At 39.6% G+C, this 26,452-nt stretch overlaps 3 protein-coding genes across 4 annotated transcripts in view; 1 reads left to right on the forward strand and 2 right to left on the reverse strand.

The window, feature by feature from the left end:
• Window positions 1–26,452, forward strand: part of pcdh1a (protocadherin 1a) — a 115,617-nt gene that overhangs the window by 55,001 nt on the left and 34,164 nt on the right. The gene's annotated exons all lie outside the window — the stretch shown is intronic.
• LOC147321262 (uncharacterized) lies at window positions 4,252–9,038 on the reverse strand. Its single transcript, XM_086309616.1, has 2 exons — window positions 4,707–9,038; window positions 4,252–4,389 (listed from the first exon to the last, which is right to left on the reverse strand). Exon 1 carries the CDS (start codon window positions 9,036–9,038, stop codon window positions 5,040–5,042), a length of 3,999 nt encoding a protein of 1,332 aa, XP_086165742.1. The 3' UTR covers window positions 4,252–4,389; window positions 4,707–5,039.
• LOC147321263 (uncharacterized) lies at window positions 9,075–11,535 on the reverse strand. The gene is made up of 2 exons (XM_086309617.1): window positions 11,329–11,535; window positions 9,075–11,011 (listed from the first exon to the last, which is right to left on the reverse strand). Exon 2 carries the CDS (start codon window positions 10,779–10,781, stop codon window positions 9,075–9,077), a length of 1,707 nt encoding a protein of 568 aa, XP_086165743.1. The 5' UTR covers window positions 10,782–11,011; window positions 11,329–11,535.

Genomic DNA, 26,452 nt, shown 5'->3' on the forward strand with positions numbered 1-26,452 from the left:
AAGTGCCCTAGCATTACTACTTCGGCCCAATGGAAGTATTGTGGAAGAAGTATCAGAATTGCATCTGCCTTTTGTACATAAAAAAACCAATCATAAATAACTAGTTCACTTTACGAAAAGAAGAAAACCAGATTAGATGAAAAGAAGCTTTAGTCTGTACAGTAATGAGGTAAATATTTAGCTTTAAATTTAAAGGCTTCTCCCCAGAAATACGAAAACTGCTATAGTGTTTGTGTTAGTATAGAGGGGAATGAAAACAGATGGAGATTAAAGCGAACAGAAGGTGTATTCATTTGATGTTGAAAGCATCACAAAATGTGACTGTTTCTTTATTGTGTTTGGTGAGACGAACTATCTCAGTTGCTTCCTTTGTGGTTGAGATTCATTAAGAGATACTGAAATAAAGACTCTTGTTTACTTATTTATGCAAAGACTAAAGCTTAGATCTCTAAAATCATGTTTAAATCAATAACCCACTAAAAGAACTGTAAAATCAAATGGAGATCATATGCAGAACCGCACTGACGATAATTACACAGTACTCTTTGCTAAAGATATAATAATGAATGTCCATTTTATTAGACTATGATCCAATAAGCCACCTGCTATCTCCATTTAAGGACTATTCACTGATGTTAGAGTATAACCAGCTAAAAACAGGACATATTTGAATTATAAAGGTTAGATTTGATTGTATTTGATGGCCTGTTGGTTTAGGTGCTGTTCTAAGACATTCATGAGCCAATGCTGGTACAGAAGCAGCTTTTGGATATGTGCAGTTATAAATACCTGCTGATGTCAGAAGCCTATGGAACTCTTATAAAATAAAGATTTTGTTGATCAGGGCTTGTGGTTATTATTGTTACGTCTCCCAAGCTTCTAAAGCTCCTCAGCAGTGTCATCTTATTGTAGAGATGGCTTTCAAACATGACATTATACAAGCTTACAAAAAGCAAAGGTAATATGTAAGTGAATCTATTTTGGCAGCATGTTCTGTAACCACCCAAACAGACTTCATAGGGAATAAAGAAAGTGGGGAAGCTGAAGGGGGAGGCAGCCAGTGAGGAATCATGGGCTGTCAGAACCGTGTCTGTCTAAGCTTCAGGAATCCAGGAAGCTAATGCTGTTTGATGTATTAACCATGATGGAGGGGGCAGTGTCTGTGTGTTCGCACGCAGTCCTGTAAGGATTTGGGTACACTGTGTCTGTGCGCGCGGGAGAGTGTATATGCATGTATGTGTGCGTAAGTTTGCCCCTATAATGTGTACGTGGGCGTGTATGTGCGTGCGCACTCATTGACAAGTGGAAAAGGAAGGAGAATTGATGTTGTTTGATGTATTAATCATGCATATGTGGGATTGAGAGGCTCTGTGATGGGTTGCTTGGGTGCTGATTCTATCTTCAATCAGTGGCTCATTTGGGTCCCTTTGTTTAAATGCTTAACATTGTTGGAAAATAAGCAGTCTGCTTATTTGTGTGTGTTGCATTTGAGAGAAGGAGAAGCGGAGTGTGGGGGGTAGAAAGTGTTTCTCAGATTTTTCATCTTGCTTATACATAAAGCATTTTCGACGCGTTGTTTTTCATGAACCAGTTCATGATATGATATTTATCAAGCCAAATGCCAGATGCAAACAGGAAATGTGTTATTCAAACAGCAGCTCTGCGTATGAGTTAATCAATAATTTCATAGAAAAATATGTGACAGTGATCTATATACTATTTTGATTTATCAGCTTCACGCCCACCCTCATGATTGTTCATAGATTCTAGCTGAAGGCAGATGAATAACAGCTTCCATTAAGACGGTCCATTTAAAAACTGTACAGTTAATTAGTTGTGCTTATTTTGTGCTCATTCAGCCATCCATATCAGGTAGCAGTCAGTGTTCAGAAAGTTATTAAAGTGCAGAAAATTATTTGCCTTTCCCAATTCACTTTGCCCACCTTACCTATTGAAATCTTGTCCAAGAGGCACTCCTACTGTCTAAAATTTAATCCATGTTGCCTTTGGATTACAAATGTATTTCGTTTGACACTTTAATTCACTGCAGAGCTCTAGTTCTGTTGCCAGGCAACTCTGTTAAGGTGCACACAAAGGATCATTATAGATTTCTGGGGTGCAACTGTTAACTTGTACTCCTTTTAAAATATACTGTACCATTCTGTATCCTGATAAGGCTTCTGTTGCATTTCCCCATGCTTTCAGTGCACTTCTCGCATACGGTTCAATATAAAGCAGTCAGGTTCCCTCTTTCTTTTTCTTTTTTTTCCTCTCTCCTTTTTTTAAAAAATATTCAGCTAAATAGGCTTTCTTGCAGAAATCATTCCTGCCTGTAAATTTGCCAAGCCTGGGCTCCAGCTCCTCTGCAACACAGTGAAAGAATCAAGTTGAGTGCCTCTTCTTATGCATCTATCAGACATATGTTACTAACAGGAGATGACAGCATGGCCCACAGTATTTAAGTGGTTCATGGTGCTTGTACTCTGATGGCTACGATATGACATGATGAGCCATAAATATGTCAGATATGACTCAAATGAGCTCTGAAAGGATATGGCAATAGAGTATTCATACAAGATATTCTGCTTTGAGGCCCTGTCTAAACCCCATTGTGGAGCAATCCGCCAAAATTTCATCAGTAGATTAATCAAATCTGTCATCAATATCATACCATATCTGTATCAACAGAGTCTAGTGGGTTCTTCCTCAGTGTTACCAAAACTGTAAAGGTGTGACACAAATATGTTTATATTTTTCAGGATTTTAAAATGTGATTTCTCCTTTGCTGCAGTTGAGGCATTTATTTTAGCAGCTCTCTTTTCAACAGTTTTTTTTTATTTGTTTGTTTGTTCTTATAACTGTGAACTTTACCAAGCTTTGGTAATATTTGCTGCCTGGATGTATGTATGTTGAAATTTTGGAACAGCTCAAGCATTCTCCTGTGTGGAAATCAGCAGGGCATCATCAAAAGGGCTTTTTTGTCTGGATGAAAGTTGTAAGTCATCTTTTGTTTGAAGCCTCCAGGAAGATCAATGCTCAGTTGCAGACTGTTGTTGTGGATAGTGGACAGCAGGGATACAAAAGAGAGAGATTGAACATAGGATTTGATAATGAGAAATGCGGTGGGATTACATGTGCATGTCTGGCAAATGGGCCTTGAGACAGAGGGCAGGACTTGTGTGAGTTTGTTTGCACAGTGATTGAGATGCAGTAGGTGGATTACAGAGCTCTTCTCACAAAAACGTGCTAACTCCTAAAGGCCTCAAAAGAGAGCAGCTCACTCAAACAGAGTAATCTCTTCATCTGATGATATTTTTGATATGTTGTTTTTCTGCCTCGTTTCACTGCGCCATGGTCTTCTCAATCCCCAAGTCTGCAGAAAGATCAATGTTGAGAACACATTCTGCTTCAGCAGTGACTGGGCGTTTGTAGCCAGAGATGAAAAAGGTCACTATGAATCTAATTAACCATGATTTTTCAGTTCCCTGATAAGATGGCAGAACATGAGGGCTCCCCATCCAGTTGCATTGGAACGATTACTTTTAGTGCAAGCATGAGATGCAGACACACTTCTGAAATCGCCTAGCTCTTGGAATGTATTGCCAATCGGCACATCTTGGATGTGGGGTAACAAATCAAGGCAAGCGAGACCATGAGAGATGCTATTTATAGCAACACATAGATGCCCATGCACAAGCTTGCACATGCTGAAATACCAACTTGCACACCCCTTGTGCACATATTAGGGGAAGTTTTAAGTATGGTTGAAGGCTTTTTTTCCCACTCCCAAATCCAATTATGTTCCAGTTCAAACAAATGGAAGTGTATGCATGGTTTTCAGCCAGATGCTGCAGCAATAGAGATATAAACTCTGAAGATGGGAAGTTTGAGAGGCAATAAGGTACCCAGCAGAGACTGGATATTGAGGATTAATTTCTCTCATGTTTGGTTCTGACTTTATTTCTGTCATCAGTCCATCCTCTTCAGTGTATGTCTTTACTTCCCTGCACTATTAACTATATTTCTTTCACAGAGACACTTTGGAAGTTACTTATATTTTACAGTATATTATAGGTAAGGCACAAATTAAATGTGTTCAAATACCCTCTGTCTCTCTCGCTCTCTCTCTCTCTACACACACACACACACACACATATATATCTATATATATATATATATATATATATATATATATATATATATATATATTGTACTGTTATCGCTACGTGTTGGATACACTGTGTATGTTAACGCAGGTCAACAGCAAGCCAAACTCAATTTTCATGAGCCAGGAAACTGAGCGTCTTGCTCCTTTATTACAGTCTTCTCGACGGCTTACAATCTTTTACAACTGTGGCTTGAATAGCTCGATGAAAGTGCTGAGTGAAACTAAAAAATAAACCAGAAAATAAAATATCCTTTAGCTCTTTGACATTGTGAAATAAATGCACAAAAGAAATAGTTAGTGACAGAAAACATGTATCAAAGTTAGTCTTAGCTGCTAAGTAATGATAAACAATAGTTTTAACAATCCTCTGATATGCAAATTAGATCGCTAGCATCATTGCTATGTTTTAATAGACCATGCTCTAAGCAAAATCCGCTTCTGGGATAAGGCTAATTCCTGGCACAAACACATTCACAAAACGATCTCTAAATCAGCTCTTATAAACATATAAAACAACCAGAACATGTAATAAACTTACAGCCATTGCTTTTGATGGTGTATATAAAGATTCAGGCCACAGGAGATGAAGTTTAAACACAGATAGGCAGGTTTTCTGTACAATGCTTTTCCCGACTGACTGCAGCGTCTGCTTCCCACAATGCATTGCGAACACAGATTACTCCTTCAAAATAAGATACAGAAAAACTAATGCTGACTGTATAGAACATATTTTTAACTAAATGACTCTCTTTTTTAACATAAATTACCACAGATGAAATATGACATTTTATCACTAAATTATTATGAACCATTTTTTTTAATCTTTTACTTGGGACAGAACACTCCCCGCCTGGCATTACTGATGCCACTACTACTTTTTATCAGTCACTTCCTTTTCTAAGAGCACAACAACATCCGAAATGGGACGCAGGTAAGTCTTTGAGACTCCCTGGGAAGATGTCCTCACTTCGACCTTTCTGACCTTCCCATCACTGCTTGGAAAGGTGGCTGTGATGATAGCCATTGTCCATTCGTTTCTGGGTGCTTGATTTTGTTTCAACAACACAATGTCGCCTGACTGAAGATTGCGGTGTGTTCCATGCCACTTGCGCCTTGATTGGAGGGTGTTGAGATATTCGTTTCTCCAGCGACTCCAGAAACCATTGGCGAGTGCTTGCACTTGTTTCCATTGGTTCTTGAGCAAGTCTTTTCCACAAAAGTCTCCTGGTGGAGAAGGAACGCCCTGCTTTTGGGTCAGTATCATTGCAGGACAGAGTATGAATGGTGAGGAAGGGTCAGTCGAAATAGGGACCAAGGGCCTTGCATTGATTATAGACGATACCTCAGCCATTAGGGTACAAAGCACCTCATGTGTGAGACGGGTGTGTTTGTTCTGCAAGAGCATAGAATCCAATATTCGGCGAGTTACCCCAATCATCCTTTCCCAGACGCCCCCCATGTGAGAAGCATGTGGGGGGTTGAACTCCCATGTGCAACCGTTGGCATGAAGATGGTTGACAATGTCGGGAGGGTTCTTGTTTGGTTGTGCCATGCCAAGCTCCACGCTTGCTGCGATGAAGTTGGTGCCCCTGTCTGACCGCATTTGTTTGGCTGGGCCTCTTATTGCAAAGAATCTGCGTATTGCATTTATGCAGCTGCAAGTGTCCATAGATTCAATGACTTCGATGTGTACACCTCTTGTAGTCATACACGTAAAAAGTATCGCCCACCTCTTACTTTGTGCTGCGCCACCTCGTGTGCGTCGAGTAACCACTGACCATGGGCCAAACACGTCCAACCCAACATACGAAAATGGAGGGCATGTTTCAAGTCTTTCAGGCGGGAGATCTGCCATTTTTTGAGTCTCTAGTTTCCCCCTGAGTTTCTTGCATGTTACGCAACGGTGGATAATGGATGAGACCAGTCTTTTGCAGCCTACAATCCACAGTCCAGCTTGCCTAACTGCACTCTCTGTGAACTGCCTTCCTTGATGCACAACCTTAGCATGATAGTGCAGGACAAGCAACTTTGACACATGATGCTTGCTTGGCAGAATTTTTGGATTCTTTAACGATGGGTCCAATGAAGCATGTTTGAGGCGACCTCCAACTTTGATGAGGTCTTCACCCATGAATGGGTCGAGGGCTACAATGGGGCTAGAGGCGTGGATGGTTTGATTGGCTTGTAGAGCAGCGTACTCATCAGGAAAAGCGTCCCTTTGAACAGACTGGAGAATGAGGTTACTGGCCGCATCCATCTCCTCTGGAGTGCGTGGTTCTCTGCATTTATGCCAGCCCCTGCATGAATGATTTGACGAGTTGCTTGATGAGTGAGAACGAGCTTGGTGAATTAAGAAAGCAATGGCACGTACCAGTGAGGTCCAGCTTGAAAAGCGTTGGAAGCGTTCTGGTGTGAATCCGCTCTTCTGAATCTGAGTAACAAAGGTACTAACTTGTCGGATTTCAGCATCCACTTCAGGTTCAATCAGCTCAAACGATTCATTCGTCTCTGGTTCATGTAGTTTGTAAAGGAAGTCTGATCCCTTAAACCACATAGTGTCCATGAGCTGCAATGCAGGTACTGACCTGGTTGCTAGATCAGCTGGGTTTTGCTCTGATGTAACATAATGCCACTGTTCAGGGGATGTGGACTGGCGTATACGATGAACTCGATTATGTACGTAGACATAAAAGCGCTTTGAATCGTTGCAAATGTACCCAAGAACCACCCTGCTGTCACAGTAGAATTTTACAGTGTTTGGTTTATGATAAAGTTCATCCAGAATGAGCTCCGCCATCTCCACCGCTAGAACTGCTCCACAAAGCTCAAGACGAGGTATTGTCGGTTCTGGTTGGGGTGAAAGTTTTGCTTTGCCAAGCACAAATCCGACTTCACATTGTCCCTCTGCATTGACTGTTTTCAAATATGCTACTGCTGCAATAGCCCAGCTTGAGGCATCACTGAAGACACACAGTTCAGTGTAAGTGGACATGGAAAGGGAGGCTGGTACATAGCAGCGCGGCACTCTTAGGCGGCTCAAATCTTGGAGGGACATTTTCCACGTTTCCCATGCGTCCATCTCCTCTTGGGGGAGAGAAGCATCCCAATCTTGGACTCCATTTGACATTTTGCGTAACAAGAGTCTGCCTTTGATTGTCACTGGCGATGCTAGTCCCAAGGGGTCGAAGATGCTATTAATCACTGAGAGAACCCCACGGCGGGTATAGGGTTTGTCATTGACGGCTACCTTGAAGGTAAATGAATCAGTGTTAATGTCCCAGCACATTCCTAGACTTCTCTGGGCCGGTAAAGCATCGTCGCCGAGACTCAAGTCTTTAATACCGGAGGCCAAATCCTCTGGCTTGAATGCTTGCATGACTGAGACACTATTCGAGGCGATTTTGTGGAGCTTGAGGTTAGACTCAGCTAAGGATGCACATGTGCGCCTGAGCAGATCGATGGCTGCAGACTCTGTGGGAACCGAAATCAGCCCGTCATCGACGTAGAAGTGTCTCTCGACGAAGTGTCTTGTGTCTGCTCCAAACTTTGCCTCACCTTCCTGGATGGCTCTTCGAAGGCAATAGATGGCTACCGCTGGTGACGGACTATTACCAAAAACATGTACCCGCATGTGGTACTCCTGCACCTCTTTTGACAAGTCATTGTCCTTGTGCCACAGGAACCTCAAATAATCTCTGTGGTCTGGTCTAACCAGGAACCCGTAAAACATCTGCTGAATGTCAGCAGTGGTTGCAATGGGCTCTCTCCTAAACCGAATCAGGACACCAAGGAGGGTGTTATTGAGATCAGGGCCTGTTAATAACACTGAATTGAGTGACACACCAGACTGCTCGGCACTAGAGTCAAAGACCACCCGTATCTGACCGGGCTTCTGGGGGTGATATACGCCGAAAATAGGCAGGTACCAGCACTCAGTGTTATCATCAATGGGTGGAGCAATCTCTGCATGGTTGTTTTTAAACAGCTTGTCCATAAATTCTGAGAACTGCTCTTTCATTTGAGGGTTTTTGGTTAAGTTGCGTCTCAGTGAGTTGAGTCTAGACAGCGCTTGGTCTCTGTTATTTGGAAGTGGCAAGCGAGGGGACTTGAATGGTAAAGGAGCAATCCAGTTATTGTTTCCATCTTGGTGGACTTCCTTTTCCATTATCTTAAGGAAGGTCTCGTCCTCAAAGGACAGGGCATGCTGGTTGTCATACTCTGTGCGCTCAAAAACTTTCTCTCCAAGCTTTTCTTCTGCTGCATTGGGTTTCGAACTGCGTTTTAAGAAGCTACTCTTGTGCTCCCCGCCATAGCATGGTTTTTCTTTGATCTTCATGCTGTTAGGACAAGGAGTGAGGAGAGATGGACGTCCGTTGGAGAGCACGTGGGTTTTATAGGCATTGACCGTTGGCCTGTGAGCATTGAGGCATACTTCCCCCACGATTACCCAGCCTAGGTCTAGGCGCTGAGCAAAGGGAGCATTGTGGGGTCCGTTGACTTGTTGTCGTGCCTTGTGGACTTGTATGATGTCTCTGCCCAGTAGAACTGCAATCTGGGCAGCTGGGTCGTGCTTAGGTATCAGAGGAGCCAGATGTTTCAAGTGGGCATGGGCAAGAGCGACTTCAGGTGTAGGTATTTCATCTCTGTTAAATACTATCTCATCACATTCAATGAGAGGAGGAAGGTCTAGACGTGGGCCTTCACCTACAGGCTCAATTTGGAACCCCACTGCTTTCCTGCCGAGCATTTGAGTTAGACCAGCACACGTTCTCATATGGTATGTCAGAGGGCTATCCTTGATTCCAAATAGCTCGAAGAATTCAGGACGCGCCAGCGAGCAATTGCTCTGATCATCAAGAATGGCGTACATCTTAACAGACCGTTCTGGTTGACCTTTAGGGAAAACTTAAACTAGACATACCTTGGAGCAGGAACGCGGAGGACAGCCTTCACCGCAGATCTCAGTGCATCGTGACGTTACCTTGGGTAGAGTGTTGTCTTGAGGCTGAGGCTCTGGTTCAGGTGCATTTTCCGGCTGGGGTTTTTGACCCGTGTCAGGGTGCATGGCAGAGCAATGTCTTTCACTTTGGCACTCCTCACACTTGACCTTCAGGTCGCAGTCCTTTATTGTGTGCATGGGAGAACAACAGCGAAAACATCGTTTGTGTTCTTTGAGTATGTTTCGTCTTTCTTGTAGTGGTTTGATCCGGAAAGCTCTACATTTGGCTAGAGAATGCGTTTTCTTGTGGACTGGACAATAACGTGTTAGATCATCCTCTCTGATACTAGCAGAAGCACTTGTATCAACCTCTGTTCTGTTTACAGTTAGAGGTGATTTGTAGCTAATTTGTTTGAATGGTGGTCTCTCACCTTTGTTGAGGGGTTGACTGCTGCATGACACAAAACTTGGATCGTTTCTCGCTTTTGCCTCCTCTTGGACAAACTTTACAAAGTATGAGAATGGAGGGGACGTCACATTATATTTTTGTTTGTATTTTGAACCAGTGTGGAGCCATTTATCTTGTAAGCCTGGAGGCAGCTTTTCCACTATGGGCTTAACCCCACGTGGTGTGTCAAGGTAAGCGAGGCCTGGGAGGTAGGCTTCGTCTTTAGCAACCTGCAGCTCTAGGAGCAAATCTCCTAGTTCCCTAAGTTTAATATTGTCTCTGTTTGTAAGGCGAGGAAAACTGTCCAGTTTTTTAAACAGGGCATTCTCTACTACTTCGGGTGTAGCATAACACTCCTCCAGCCTATCCCATGACAACTGGAAGGCAGCTTTGGGGTTAGTGGTATAAACAGCCCTGATTCTTTTAACATGCTCTGAGGACTCTTTACCGAGCCACTTGACTAGGAGATCTAACTGCTGGCTGTATGTAAGATCAATGCCTCCAGTTGCATTTAAGAATGAAGACTGCCATGCTCTAAAATTTTCAGGGGTGTCATCAAACTTAAAGAGCCCTGTTGTGATTAACTCTCTGCGTGCAAGGAACCTAGCAAAGTCAGCCATAGGTGCATCACTATTGTGAGGAGCATGGTGACTGTTCGGCTCGACATACTCTCTTGGTGGGTCAAAAGTTTCCTCCTCTACGTACATTTTTGAGAGTACAGGTGGAGAGGAGGTTGGTTTCCTTGGAGTGAATGATGGCGCCTTTGCTGTCAGTTTGACTTGAGGTGTTCCTTCTTCAGCCGGATGTGACTTTAGCTGGGTTTGATGTTGCACGTACTCCATAGTTCTCTGTCTGATAACTTGTGGTGGGACTGAACTTTTTAAACTTTCTCCTTTTTCTTGTTCAACAGCTGCGGCAGCTTCTAGAACCTCTGCTTTTGCCGTAGCAGCTGCAGCTTTTTTCTCTATCTCTAACATCTGTAAATCCATTTCCAGATTTGCTTGCTGCTTTTTAATTTCCAATTGTCTCTTACTGTACAAGGCTTTGGCGTTTGTAGCTTCAGCAGAAGCTCTTGCAAAGATGGCTGCTTCCAATACACTGGACCTTGAGGACAACTTGGAAGATGAGCGCTTGGAGCCAGAGTGTTTGGATCGGGAGCTAGCCTCTGATGGTGCTTTGTCTCCTGAGTTAGCCATTTCTTCTGCCTTCTCCCCGTGGGCATCCATCGCTGTGGCATAAACTTTATCTTCCACCAACTGCTGACCTGGCTTTTCACTGTACTGTTATCGCTACGTGTTGGATACACTGTGTATGTTAACGCAGGTCAACAGCAAGCCAAACTCAATTTTCATGAGCCAGGAAACTGAGCGTCTTGCTCCTTTATTACAGTCTTCTCGACGGCTTACAATCTTTTACAACTGTGGCTTGAATAGCTCGATGAAAGTGCTGAGTGAAACTAAAAAATAAACCAGAAAATAAAATATCCTTTAGCTCTTTGACATTGTGAAATAAATGCACAAAAGAAATAGTTAGTGACAGAAAACATGTATCAAAGTTAGTCTTAGCTGCTAAGTAATGATAAACAATAGTTTTAACAATCCTCTGATATGCAAATTAGATCGCTAGCATCATTGCTATGTTTTAATAGACCATGCTCTAAGCAAAATCCGCTTCTGGGATAAGGCTAATTCCTGGCACAAACACATTCACAAAACGATCTCTAAATCAGCTCTTATAAACATATAAAACAACCAGAACATGTAATAAACTTACAGCCATTGCTTTTGATGGTGTATATAAAGATTCAGGCCACAGGAGATGAAGTTTAAACACAGATAGGCAGGTTTTCTGTACAATGCTTTTCCCGACTGACTGCAGCGTCTGCTTCCCACAATGCATTGCGAACACAGATTACTCCTTCAAAATAAGATACAGAAAAACTAATGCTGACTGTATAGAACATATTTTTAACTAAATGACTCTCTTTTTTAACATAAATTACCACAGATGAAATATGACATTTTATCAATAAATTATTATGAACCATTTTTTTAAAACTTTTACTTGGGACAGAACATATATATATACATATATATATATATATATATATATATACATATATATATATATATACATATATATATATATATATATATATATATACATATATATATATATATATATATATATATATATATATATATATATAAAATAGGCCTTTGACTTTACTCCATTCCATGTCTTTCTGTTAAAGTATTGCCTTTAAATTCTGTTTGCCTTTAATTCAGTTTTGTTTAGCACCACAGCTCTTTGAGATTGAATTGGAAACTTGCCCTAGGGACATTTATTTAGATGAAAAATACAGCTACAGTTGACCATTACAGGGCTCTGAACCCACAGCCAATCACACACAGATACTGCAATTTGCAATGCTGCCAGGGCTCCTGCTCAGCAACATTATAGTTTATGACCAGATGTGATCTGACCAAATTTGGGGCCAATTCCAGACATTTATGTAAAATTTGGGTTCCTTTTTGCTCAGAGGGGTAGTTTAAAGTTATTTAAGTGACAGGAAGCAGTTTGTGAAATTAAATGGTTGTTGCTCCTTATGTATGGACACTGCTTGTGGTGTACCCAGGGGTCAGTTTTGGGCCCATTTTTTTTTTACTTATACATCAATGACATTTGTAAAGTGTCAAAGTATTAAAAATGGTACTCTTTGCTGACTATACAAACTGCTCTGGTCATGATCTGCACCATTTACTGGATGAAATGACTAATAAAATAAGTAAAGTGACGTTCTAGCTTGATAAAAACAAATTATCGTTGAATTTTAATAAAACTAAAATAATGGTATTTGGAAATAGTAGTTTACTGTATGTACAAATGCTAAGATTCAAATAAATGATGTTGATATTGAAAGAGTCAGTGAAAATACATTTCTGGGGGTAATAATAGATGAAAAACTTAACTGGAGAGCTCACATAAGATATATTCATTTCAAAGTATCAAGAAGCATTGCAATCCTAAAAGAAGGTATTAAATGAGATATTACTTTATATTCTCCACTGTTCACTGGTTTCACTATATTTAAGCTATTGGCAAAGGTCTGGGGCAATAACTATAAAAGTACATTACATTCACTTTTTGCTCTTCAAAAAAAGCAGTTTGAATCATCCACAATGCAGGTTATAGGGATCATACAAACTCAATATTCTTGCAATCTGAAATTTTGAAAATTGCTGATCTAATGAGATTTCAAACTCCACAAATTCTGTTCAAAGCAAAAAATAATGAACTACCAATTAATATTCAGAGTAGGTTGTTTGTTTTTTTTGTTTTGTTTTGTTTTTTTGTAAGAGGAGGAAGCTGTAATTTAAGGGGTTTTTATAACTTCAAAGCTGTGAAGGCACATACCAGAAGAAAGCTTTTGTGTTTCTGTGGATGCAGTGAAGCTCTGGAACAGCTTGAAGATGGAGTTAAAGCAGTGTTCAACCATAAAGCAGTTCAAAAAGGGTTATAAAGATATGATCTTCATGAAATATGCAGAAATTCAGTGAATGTCTCTGTTTAGCACATTTTATGATGTGATGTATATATTATATCAGAAATAGGTTCCTTATTATTACTGCATTATATCAGTAAGGAAGCTGACTAAATATTGACCAATGACTTATGACAAAGGATTGGGATTAAATATGTGTGTGCTTCTTCCCACCTTCCTTTTTGATATGTAACTGAATCACAACAGTTGAAGCAATGTTGAAATGTATTAGCTTTATTTTGTAAAGCAATTTTCCATCTTTTTTCTTTGCTAAATGAACTTTGTGTATTTTTTACATAATCAAAATAAATTAACAAACAAACAGTATAAGTACGATAATTAAAAAAAAACATACAGTCTTCAAATGTTTCCACATTTAGAAACCTTTTCAGAGTCATTGGATACAAATTCCAAGAAACACGTTTTCAAGAAAACACCAAGAAAGACAAAACGATTATGCCACCTCTCCTTCCTGCCGTAGCTGGCCAGTTTCCCGAAATAGCGTCTTATCCCTCCAAAGGGCAATACAGAAAAATAGGAAGGAAAACTACCATCTCCAGAACAAAATTAAACAGATTGAAGAAGAGAAACTTCAACTGAAGGAGAAGTGCAGACGAATGGAACCACAAAATAAACACCTGGAAGAAAGACAGCTATACCAGCCCGACATCAAAATTATTAATGAGGGCTGGGGAATAAAGTTTGGTCAAGCCCGAGAGCAGATTGTGTTCCTGATTAAAGAAAACAAGGAAAAGAGTGCTGAACTAAAATAAATGTCCGACTAGCTTCAAGACAGGAAAACTACTATTAAGAAGAAGCAATGGGATCTCCAATACATGGACCATAAGAATAAGGTGCTCCAAGGAAAGCTCGATGACGCTTTGGAAAAAACTAAAGAAATCCTCAAACAGATGGAAGAACAGGACATAAAGCAAAAAGACATGCAGTGCAAGCTCAAAGGCATTTAGGGAAAATACAAAATGCTGAAAGTTTGGATGAAACATGGCGCAAAAATAAAGAACCTTTAAGAGAAAGAGCAACAGCAAGAAAGACTGAAAGAAGAAAAACTTACTCTCCAGGACTTTGAGAGTAAAAAAAATCTAATTTTTCAAGAATTTTGTTGAATTGAAGGACAAAACTACTGAACTGGACGACAAAAAGGAAAAACTGGAAAAACAACGTTCACATATGGAGAAAATGATCAATCAAATGGCGAGAAACAGCTCAGAGCTCATTAAGGGGGTATTATTGTCCGTCAACAATTTGAAGCACGAACATACTGAAATGCAGGCGCAAAAGAAACAACAAGACAAAATACATGAAGACCTGCAGTGTATGCTCCAAAAAATCCAGAGAAGAACTCAGCAGTTAGAAGACATGCACAACGAAGTACAACAGAGAAATGCAGACCTGCACAAGGCAAAGTTAACACAGGAGGCAACATACAAAGAAGTGAAAGAAAAGCTTGAAGAAAAACAAGTAACTTTAGAAGAAGTGGAACAAAGATGCAAGAAACTTGAGAAGCAAGACAGAGAAACAATCAGACAACAAACAAACAAGTTGAAAACTCTCATCCTGGAAAAAAAAAGTACTTCCACTTCCTCCACCTCTGTTCACCCCCAACCAGTCCCGGCAGTTGACTGCCCCCTCCTGAGCCTGGTTCTGCCCGTTTAAAGGCAATTGTTCCTCCCCACTGTCGCCCAGTGCTTGCTCAGAGGGGATTCTTGGGGGTTTCGCTCCTCTCTCTCCCCTTTTATTTATTTTTTACCTCTTTTTACCTTGTTCCTCTATTTACTTGTTTAACTTTTTTTCAACTTATCTAACAAAATAATAAACCAACCTTAATTGATCCTTTGAGTATTTTTCATCTAATCTTTACAGGATTTTTACAAAACATTTTCAAACATTCAGACCTGTCTTTTATTTTCTTCTTGAAACCTCATCAATGGTGACCTAAAAACCTTGGAATGGTTTGAAACATTGAAATAGTTTCACCTGAAAGTGGCGAATCTATACGTGCGTTGTCATTTCCTGTTTGCCAGTTGTTTGTAAGTTGCTGTGTCTTGCTTTCACATCCACTTAGTGTCATTGCCTCATTGGAAACTTGATCAATATGGAAAAAGGAATAGACATTGAACTGGAGAGTTATTAATTCACATTTATAACTTGGCAAAACCAAGGTGGAGGAAGAGTGGCCTTGAATATGGAAAAAAAAACCCCTGAAATTTAATGTGGTGGATAAGATGATGATAGCAATTGAATAAGGTACTGTAATGTATAACAGTTGAAATGTTTAAAGAGTAAAAAAAGTAATCATTAGCGTTATATACAGAGCTCCAGGTAGTAGTAGACTGGATAAAGAAAGAGCTCACAAAAAAACTTTCATTTGTGGAGATCTCAATAATCATTTGCTAAACCCCCATGAAATAAAAATCACTGAGGAATTTAGTAACACAATGTACTGTTTGAACCTATTCCCTAACATTACTAGACCTACCAGGATCACATTATTATTGTGCAGCTCTCATAGACACCATTATTACAAATGACATTGTACGTGTGATTAACGACATCAGTGACCATCTCCCAATTTTTACAGTCTACGATAGGAATTACAAGATTAATAAAGTGGACAGTAAATAAGAGCACAGACGAGTAAGAACAGAGGAATGAATAAATGCATTTAAAACATTTTTAATGAAACAGAAGTGGGGTGAAATATATCAGAAACAAGACATTAATGGCACGTATGATGAATTCCTTAGAATATTTATATTATTGTGTAATACAAACCTTCCAAAAAAGCAATATAGTAGGAAACATAAATATATGGACTGTCCATGGATAAGAAAAGGTCTTCAAGTAAAAAGAAAAATGCACTATACAGAGATTTCTTAAGAAAGAGAACTGAAGATGCTGAAATGACATACAAAAGATATAAAAATAAGTTAATAAATATACTAAGCTATAGTAAAAAAGAATACTATAAGGACCAATTAGATAATGTAGAAATAATATTAAAAGATTATGGGAAATACTGAACAGTGTTATAAAACATGGGGGGTCTAGACTGAACAACTATCTGATGTATTTCATTGATAAAATAAAGAATATATTATGGATGTTGTGGCATTTTTTTGTAACTACTGGACCAAATTTAGCAAGAACAATCACTGATCCTGGGTAAGCACAGGAAAAACTGGATACACTGATGAATACACTTATTGAATGTTTCTCACAGCCGTTGATGAAAATGAAGTTTCTGAAATTTGACTTGAAATTGTCAAAAAATGTAAAAAGCTGAAATCTTTGGATTGTAATGATATTGATATGATAGTGGTTAAAATAGACATTGAGACTATTTTAAACCAATTTACATACATCTGTAATTTATCGTTTCAAACTGGTCTATTTCCAGACAGAATTTATTTATTACCAAGATATGCCGAGCTGCAAATAGTGCAGGCATCTATCATTTATCTACTTAAAAGCGATCCCTGCTGCTTACTTTCCCGCATGCTCTCCTGGCTTCCAAGTTAGCCACAATATAGTCACTTTAATACAACAGCTCTTGGCTAAATGCAAAATTAGTGGTCGTTAGAGGAAATTACTCAGGTTGCAAGTGCACTTCAAGAGTGTAGATGTCTGGGTCCAAGAAAACGGACAGTCTTACTGAGCTTAATCACTCAAAGAGAACCTGATTAAAGTTTAAATCTAAATAGTCAGAGCAGTCAGTGTGACCATGAGAACTTCACATGAGGGAAATAAAACAATATGTTTAAGTTATATAACACTTTCTTATGGTGTATTGGATAATAAAACACAAACAATGGACAAATGAATAAAGGCACATTTGAGATCACAAGCTCGTGACTCATTAAACAGATATTTCGAAACAAAAGATTACAATGTGGAAGAAAATTAAATATAAAACATACAAGATTTTGAAAAAAAAATCATGGCAAGCTAGAGCTTCTGGACTCTCTTTACATCTCTACGTTTCACTCTTGTCTTTTCTGCACTGTGCCCTGTGTTTTAACCTGTCCGCTTGTTTTGGGTTTTTCATCCTTTATGAGCATTTTTTTCCCAGTGCATAGTAGCATTTTCCTTGCAAAAGCGCAACACTAAACGCTGCCTTCATTATATTTCCTATTAGCTCAATCATATTACCATATAATATTAGCATATTTAATCTCTGAAGTTTAAGACAATGAGTGTGTCAGACAACACCATCTAAACCCTAAACCAATCAAAATTTTAATCCCGTGCCCTTCCCAATTAAGTTTCAACACTGATCCTTTCTCTGGCTTCCCCAAAGCTAATCCCCCCCCGTCTCCAAATCTGACACCAAAGAATATTCCACTTGTGCTTTCCCATTCCATCATCTTATGGCATTATGTCAGAAAAATACTAATTAACCAAATATAATATGCATTATAAACTTGGTCTGTGTGATAGTCAGAACTTGCAGTTCAAAGCTTTGACTGTGATTTTTATATATCAGTATTAACGTTAATATTAAACCCACCCAAAGTTAAAGAAATAGTTTGCCATGTGACTTGAATTACAAATAAAGGGATTGTTTGAATATTTGATTAACCAACATCATACTTAATGTATTCCTTGAATTCTTCAAAAGGTACTTTTTTTGTCTGTCCAACTTTTTATGCAGTTGCTTGCTGGGCCTACATTAAAGTAACACATATAGCCCTTTTCCAGTAACACCTACTTGGCTCATCTCGACTCGGTTTTGGTCATTTTTCATTGGAATCGAGTACCATATAAGTTGCGTGGCAAAGCAACCGAAAGTCTCATAAGGTCATTTTGTATGCGACATAAACGGCACAACAAAGGATTATTTCAAGGCAATGGTATGCCTGCTGCTCAGAGTATAGCTTTATGCACTGGCCATGCCGCACATGAAAAGGAGACCTGATACTGCTATAGTACATGTTCCAGTCTGAGCAGCAATAACCCTCCTAGGAGTGGGCAAAACTCTGCCTGCTGACTGTCTAATGCTCAGCTGAAAGATCTGCTCAACAAAGATGGTACCTTTACTCCTGAAACATAGACAGGAAGGCAGTAGCTGTTTGTTACTCCGCTAACATGCCAACATCCTATAATTGTCTTTTGTGTCTGATGACTCAGGATCTCATCTATGCTTTATGCAGATGATGTGGCTCTGCTGGATCCTTTGAGGGATATCTTCCAGCTTGCACTTGGGCCACTCACAGTTGAGCTGATAGGATGAGAATGAGCACCTACAAATCTGACGCTGTGGTTCTCAGCCAGGAAAAGGGTAGAGTGCCCACTTGAGGTCAGGGAGGAGTTAGTGGCCCACTCACAGAAGAGCTTCACATCTAAAGTAGCCAGCTGAGGTGGTACACGCAGTTGATCAGCATGCCCCTGAGCTTCTTCTAGAGTATCTGGGGATCTTGTTCATGAGTGACTGGAAAGTGGAGGGGGAAGATGACTGATGGATTGGTGCAGCATCTACAGTAATGTGGACTCTGTACCAGTCTGCTGTGATGGAGAGAGAGCTGACCCAGCAGCTGTCGATTTACAGGTCGGTCTATGTTCTACCCCTCACGTATGGTAACAAGCTCTGGGTAGTGATTGAAAAAAAAATGAGATTGTGGATATGAGCAGAAATGAGCGTGTCTGGGCTCTCCCTTAGAAATAGGGTGAGGAGCTCAGTCATTTGGGAAGGACTCACAGAAGAACTGCTATGCCTTCACATCCAAAGTAGCCAGTTGAGGTGGTACAGGCAGTTGATCAGAATGCCCCTGGGCTTCTTCTAGGTGAGGTGTTTTGGGCATGTCCTAGGAGATGAGGAGGCCCCGGGGCAAATCCAGGACATACTGGATCTTTGGGCTGGCTAGTTCTGTCTTTATTTCAGTGATTTTATACATAGAAATGATGCAGATTCATTTCATCTGGCCGATTTTATTATTTAAATGATGGTAACGCCATTGCTGTTTTGTGCTAGATACAAGAGTATTCTCTTGAAAAGGAGAGAGGACGAGCTCTACGGGGGTTGTTTAGTACATCATGGTAGCACAAAGCATTCACAAGGTATTGTTGTTTGAATACAGACAGAAAAATCAGCTCTGCCCAGATTTTACCATGTGAGCATCACATTTTCATAACTCCTCAACCATTTTGGTGTATGAGAGAAAATTCAAATAGTGCGCGAAAGATGATTTTTTTTTAAATTTTACATTCAAAATGACAAACTAACTCCAGGCATCCTGTATAGTACCTAGGAGATAAAGGATAAGTAACAATATGGAGCATACTTGGGATGAAAGTTGCAAATTGTATTAAAGACAAGTATAGATTTCAATTGGATAAAATTATCAACCTAATTGTAAAACTGCAAAAAAATTATATTCATGAAAAACCTTTTTTTTTTTTTGCACCAGGCTAGGGACCTGTCCAGTGTGCACCCCACCTCTCACCCTACGGTAGCTGGGATAGGCTCCAGTCCTCCCTGAATTGGAATGAGAAGGAAATTAATGGATGTTAGATAATTAAAAGATTAATAATTCTTAAAGATATTAGGTTTTGCTATTATCATTATTTTTATTATTGCTAGTGGTGGTGGTATTTTGTTATTATGATTACTTCCTACGGTAGTTTAGTCTTGAGGGTCCAGCTGGCAGTTCCTCTGTGTAAAATATATTGGTAAGATGAAGGTTAATATTGAATATAATAGTCAAATGTGCTGGTATTGTACAGTAATATCATTTTATCTGTAACTGTGGCTTAGTGGAAAAGTCAAGTTTTAATTTTTTGGACCATCTTTATGCAGTTTAGGGTCTATGCTCACATAAGAAAGCCCAACACATACACAATGCGTGTATTTATTTATAGACTGCAATAAACCGGCGCAGAGCATCTATACATGTGGCGTGTGGAGAGGAGTTCAACAACTTATTCTCTACTGCTCTCCTCTTCCCGTCAGAACAAATGACTGCACCACCAGAGCAGTCTTAGCATGCACCAGAATTACCAAATGAGTGCAAGCAGGGGCAAGACTTCTGTTCCTAGTTTCACAAGAAAAGATGACTTTTTAAAACTGACTTGTTTATCAGCATTTTGCATCTTTCATGTCGCTAAATGGTTGTAATTAACTTCAAATAAGGTCAGAGATGGAGGGAGGTTTGTATTTGTGTGTATTAATGTTAGCTGTGGCACTTGGACAAGATCATTGCTGGATGATGGCGTGCGGCTGACAGCAGCGAAGCTACCAGAATCAGGTTTGTAGGTTCACTTGAAATGTGTTCAGTAGTAAGAAGTGTTCTTGTAATGGGAAAAAAAAGACATCCATAGCTCATTGTGGGACAGAGAGGCTGACGGAGATCTTTTTATCGAAGGGTGATGCATTCACACCAGCACTCCCACATCCTGTCATATGGAATGGCATGAACAGTCAGATTTGTCATTAGATGTGGCAGCTATATTCACACTTGGTGGGTCCTGCTGCAGTAATACTTGGTTTTACTGTGACAACATTATGGTATTTCAAGGCCAGTGCTCCCATTGAAATGTAATTCTGTGTTGAATTAAAAAAAAGAAAGAAAGAAAAGAAACTACTAGAGAATAGGCAGCAGCACAGACAGTGAAGAATGCAAATCCAGTCTTGCCTATCAAGACCATTACGGTCTATGTGATTGTTTTTTAATGCATTCACTGAGCTTTCTTCCCCCCCTCTCCACTTACAGTATGCGAACAAAAGGACTTCTGGTCTTTAACCACTCCTCACCCCCACCCATACCCTGTCTGATCACTTCATCCTCCACCCAAACCCATGCTGACTCCTCTGCACTCTCCCTCCCCCCCCTCCCTGCCTCATGCTTATGTTCTTCCCTCCCCCTCTCTAGCGTGTCCCCTAGTTTTCTGGTAGCTGTGTCTCTTTGATAATCCAAGACTCTTTGAAGACTCCAATTCCACGCTGCTTGCCTCGGAGCTATTGCACCTACAAAAACAACTGTGTGTGTGTGTGGGTGTGTGTGAGTGTGTGTGTGAAGAGAGACAGAAAGAGAGAGGAAGAGAGCAAGAAAGAGCAGTAGATGGGATGAGAATGGAGGACATAATGGAGGAATAGAAAATAAAAACAGTTCCATATGCATTTGCTTTGCAACTGCTTCTGTCTTTATGGTTTTATGCTTGCTGCATACACTGAGAGGTGCACTTCTTCATTGTCATATTTGTTGGTGCAGCTCATTTTTTCTGTGCCTTCAGAGGCAGCAGCTCATTGATTCCTGCATACACGCCCAAAATGCCAGAGCCAGGATGTACTCACAAACACGGTAACAAAATGAAAATTCTTGGTCCCGCACCAGGAGAGCTCTCCCGGGCTATCAATGATGCACGTTCTGTAGCTAATGGTACACTTAGAATCAGGCGCGCATATACGGCAGGCTTACTGTGAACCACCCCGAACACCACTTCACCAAAATTAGAAGTTTGTCCTGTTGGATCGCAACAGGAAATGACTTTTTCTGCTTCTGTCAGATGCTGCTGAGAGGTAATTAGAGAAAATTAGTTGGCTTTACTTAAAATGCCACAGTGATCAAAATAAATCATTACTAAAACATTTCTCTTCTATCCACTTCCCCCTCCACTTTGTATTACTGTCTTCTCCTCTTACCTTCCGCTAAGTGTGGCTGCTCTCTCTGACTCGTCTCCATTTCTTCATTGTTTCAGTCTCAGTCTTTAGTGCTTCTTTTTCCATCTTAGTCTCCAACCCTCCCTTTTTGTCTCTGTCATTCTGCCTCTCTTTGGCAGAGGAGCTTGCCATTGGGATTTAGAAGAAATTGAATTGAATTATGAAGGAATTTCTCCGCAGTACGATTGGCATCATTTCCTCCACACAATAGAACATCATTCTCATATCTCTCAGTGTGAGGGAATGAAAATAGGCCGTGCACCATTCTTTCTCTCATCCTTTTAAATTGAATTTTTCATATCACAGGGGCACTGAGACATCAGCCGTTTCCTTTAACATGGGCAGAAAACCCATTTCATAATATCAGAGAGACACATAACTGTGATTCAATAGGAAAAGTCTGGCTGCCAGCACCAGTACACACACGATATACCTCAACTCAGGATTGATAAACAGAGCCACATACTGTAGGTTTACTGCAGCTTGAAAAGTTGAGAGTATTCTAGTGGAGTATAGTATTGCTGTTTGGCCTCACAGCCGGTTAAAAGCATGCCACAGTAAGGCAAGGCAAGGCAAGTTTATTTATATAGCACAATTCAACAACAAGGTGATTCAAAGTGCTTTACAGAGACATTAAAAAACAAAAACAATAAAAAGCATGATTTAAAATTGATTAAAAAAACAGTAGATAAAATCAGAACACTAGATAAAATCAGTAGTTAAAATATAAGTTTTGAAATTTAAGCTTAAAAGTGTGGATTTGGTGCTTTATTCAAATGCAGCTGAGAACAGTAAACTAAAGAATGTCCTTGTTTTTTTTCTCCGTCTCTCTTTTTGTGAAACATAGTCCACATTCTTTACCTTCTGAAGTCTCCTATTAAACCAGTTTACTTTTATTACAAGTGCTCCTTCTTGTTCCCTAATTATCTTTCCAAAAGCTATATTTTCCACTTTCAAATTGCACCCGAGATGCTATTAACCAGTAGTGATTGTGTTTAGTTCATTATTATCCCCATTCATGTGTCTTGTTCAAAGTTATGAAACTTGGGCTCTTGTTGTGCTCTGCTTCTCCAAGTGAAATTCTGAATATTCAGCATGTTTTTCTGGCCACAGTGACTCAGCTTGAACAATACCACTGTGTAATAAAAAATTTAAATGAAAACATTTGGCATCAAACTAACTGTGACAAATACAGTGTTAGCCATTGGACTTGGAAGCAATGAAGAGATTGAACTTTTTTGTTTTTTTTAGCATTGTTGCAATGTGGCAGTGAATTGTAGTGGCAAATTTTGATTCTTTTTCTTGCATTTGGCATATCTATTTTCATTGTTCTACACTGATTTAGTACAAGTTGCTGTCATCACTGGGATTAAATGAAAACTTGAGTGATTGTGTTTATCATAAATTCATTTTAAAAAAGACAATAAGGGACTATGAGCCAGACAGGTTTTAGCAAGCTTACAGAGTAGTATAAATAGAGGTAGTAGTCAGATGCAGAATTTTGAAACCACTTTGGTTTCAAATTCAGACTTTGATGTGGCTTATATTAAATGCTAGTCTCAGGCTAAATCTTAAATCTATATTTGGTAGGTTAGGTTAAATGGTGGTTCTAAACTGGCCGTAGGTGTGAATATAGAGTGAATGTTTGCCTGTCACTGAGCCCTGAGACAGACTAGCGATCTGTTCACGGTAAGACTCACTGTGACCCTGAACTGGATAGGTAGAAGAAAATGGATTAATTCCATATTGTATATAGGGCTGTGTGTTATGACCAAAATCTCATATCCCAGTATAAGTCATCCCATATCCCAATAACAATACATCATGACATAGTGCATACACAAGTTTAGAAAATGTGTAAAATAGTGTATTTTTTGTAACATTTTAAATGACATGCTCAAAAAAGAATCATACATGTTCATATGTGATTATTTTTATCTTTTTATTTAGAATGTCAGCTCAAATCATTAATTTAAAATGTTAAAATATTAATTCATAATAAACAAAACAGTTTAAAAAAATGATTACAAGCCCAACATAAATGATTTTTATATAAGCACTCTTTTGTGCTTGTCATTTGTAAAACTCTGTCCATACTCTCTGTCTAATAGTTCTTGTGTAGGTGGTAGAAGAGGTTCGTGGTGTTTGAGCCTGTTGTCATGACTGGCAGAATACAGTTTTCTGGTTTGTATCAGATTTTCACAGTCAAACCACATCCATGCTACAGAGGTAGAACTTCATTTAGGAACGAGCTCCTCGATTTGCCTTGTCTTGTCCGTTTCCTGTTCCGTCTCACCCTCACCAACCATGCTGTTATTCGCGTGTCCATCTGCATCCATGAGGTACCGTGTAAAATTGACATGGCATTTAAATGCTGAAATATATTGTCGTAAACAGTCGTGAGTGCATAATTTGGTCATCCAGTGTATATAGTCCTAACTGTATAAGTTTTGAAGCACATACAATTCAGTCAACAGCTTGATCGCCATATGTTTACTCATAGATGAATGAAAAGACAAATACAAACTTTGGAGGAGATGGGCATTCAAAAATTCAATGTACCTCACCTAAGATTCTTCCAGGAGTTTGCCTAAAAAGTGTCTGAGAGCATGAAGAATTTGCACATCTGCATAAGCACTAGCAGTGATGACCAGGGAAGCCTGGCTGAATGACAGGGCACCTGACAACATGGTGTTGGGTAGCCCTAGGACATCTACAGTAAACTGAGACCTCCAGCACAAGAGCACAGCAGTATTGGGGTCTGTGGTCCCACCAGGGAACAGTAGTGCAAATCAGCAGTAATATTAGAGATGATCTAAAATGCTATCCTTTTTGATAAAGCACAGCTGTACACCACCACAATGTCTTTCTACTCTTCCATTCAAGCTGCAGGCACCTACATTATTATTATTTTATTTCAAAACCAATCCTTGGGACAAACTGTCCACGCTATTCCAATATAACCATTGACGATAACCCATTTGCGTCAGTTGCTATGGAAACGGCATAGGCGTAAATACATTCACAAACTGGTAGTGCCTTTTCCCAATGCAGACACAAAACAGCAGGCCACAAGCTGGGTGAATAATGGAGATGTATTCTCTCACTCTTCACACTGTAGCAATATCTAGTCACAGTGCACAAGTCTTCGATCACGCCAGAAAACCTTAGTGACAGTCCGCACCGAGCTAGCAGTTCTCTGGGTGTGACGTCACTGCTGTCTGTCAAATACAAAGTGATGTAAAGGATCATTTGAAAGCCAGTTTTTAAATCAGATAGCAACCCGCTCGGGAATTTGGATTAAATCTGATTTGAAAAATGAAATATTTGTTCTGATATCTCAGTCTGCCAAAAATTTAATATGGGCTGCCAGTTTAAACATAACCTAAAATGCACTCTTGAGTTCAGACCAGCAGGCTTCTCTTCCCTTAACCTCACACTCAAGATTTAACTCACATAAATCATCACTTGTGATTATCTGCGCCAGACTATTTCACTCCTTATCAGTTCGAACGTAACCAGTTCTTGTTTCAGGCAAGACATCACATAATGTTGTGTTATTCCGTTGATTTGATATTTTGATGTATTTAGATGAAAGTCTGGTCCTTGCAATTCAACTTAATAGATTTGTCCCCACTGTGTTATATGTTTGCTTCTACAAACCAATGAAAGGGTGAGATAAAGAGAAGGTGCAGTCCTCATTAATTTTTTTAATTAGTTGAATAGATAGTAAATTAAAATAAGTAGTTCCAGCTTGCATAACAACTTCAGATGCAAGCACATAAAAAGTCTTTCGAAAATAGCCTTTTTTTTTCCTTTTCTGTGACAATCCTTATTTATTTGCCACTTTGTCACACATTTTTTCAAAATATTTAGATGGTAAAAGTTCAAATCACATGACCATTCTAGCATTCATTCAGTTCAATTCAGTTTTATTTATATAGCTTCAGATCACAAGAGCAATCACCTCAAGGCACTTTATATCGTAAGGTAAAGATCCTACAATATCACAGAAAAAGCCCCAATAATCAGATGGAAGGAAAAACTCCATATTTTGTCAAGGGACTCACAGTTATTCACAGTCACAGTCAGTTTACCTGTGGACAATTCCCTGGCTTTTATTTTGAAAGTTCATTTGCTGCTAATGAGACAGCTCATGTCTGTTTTGTGGTTTCCTGCCATTTAGCTCACTGTTGCTCATATTTAGTAGCAACTCCATGCAGAGAAGAACAAGGAGTGCAGTCTTCAGCTATAGTCCAAGGCCTTACAGTCAGGTCATATATGCACTGAAAAGGCTATTAATCTGTTATGTGTTTATCACAAAGCACTTGGTTATTATGGTATTTGCAAAGGAGCACTGTATGAATGTATAATTAAATAGCCTATTTAAGAAAGCACACGGCAGCCTGCTCTCACAAGAGTGGAACATGGTCATGTCAGCAAACTGTAAAGAAATTAAGAAATAACATCATCATCTTACTAGTAATCAGCATGTACGTTCAGCTAAAACTCATTCAGTTATAACCATGTTTAGCTCGAAATTGTTCTGTGACAGCCTGACTAAGAATGCCGGGGGGGGGGGGGCAGTTAAGCAGTGGACAATTGCTGTTTATGTAAAAATGTATCTTGGTCCTCTTATAAAGACAGAATCATGCAATATCTTTCCATCTGCTTTGGGA

This window comes from Aulonocara sp. 'chitande type north' Nkhata Bay, linkage group LG10 (assembly GCF_057382095.1).
Source record: "Aulonocara sp. 'chitande type north' Nkhata Bay isolate Kocher_YH1m ecotype deep benthic linkage group LG10, A_spYH_male_GT1.1, whole genome shotgun sequence".
Taxonomy (NCBI): Eukaryota; Metazoa; Chordata; class Actinopteri; order Cichliformes; family Cichlidae; genus Aulonocara; species Aulonocara sp. 'chitande type north' Nkhata Bay.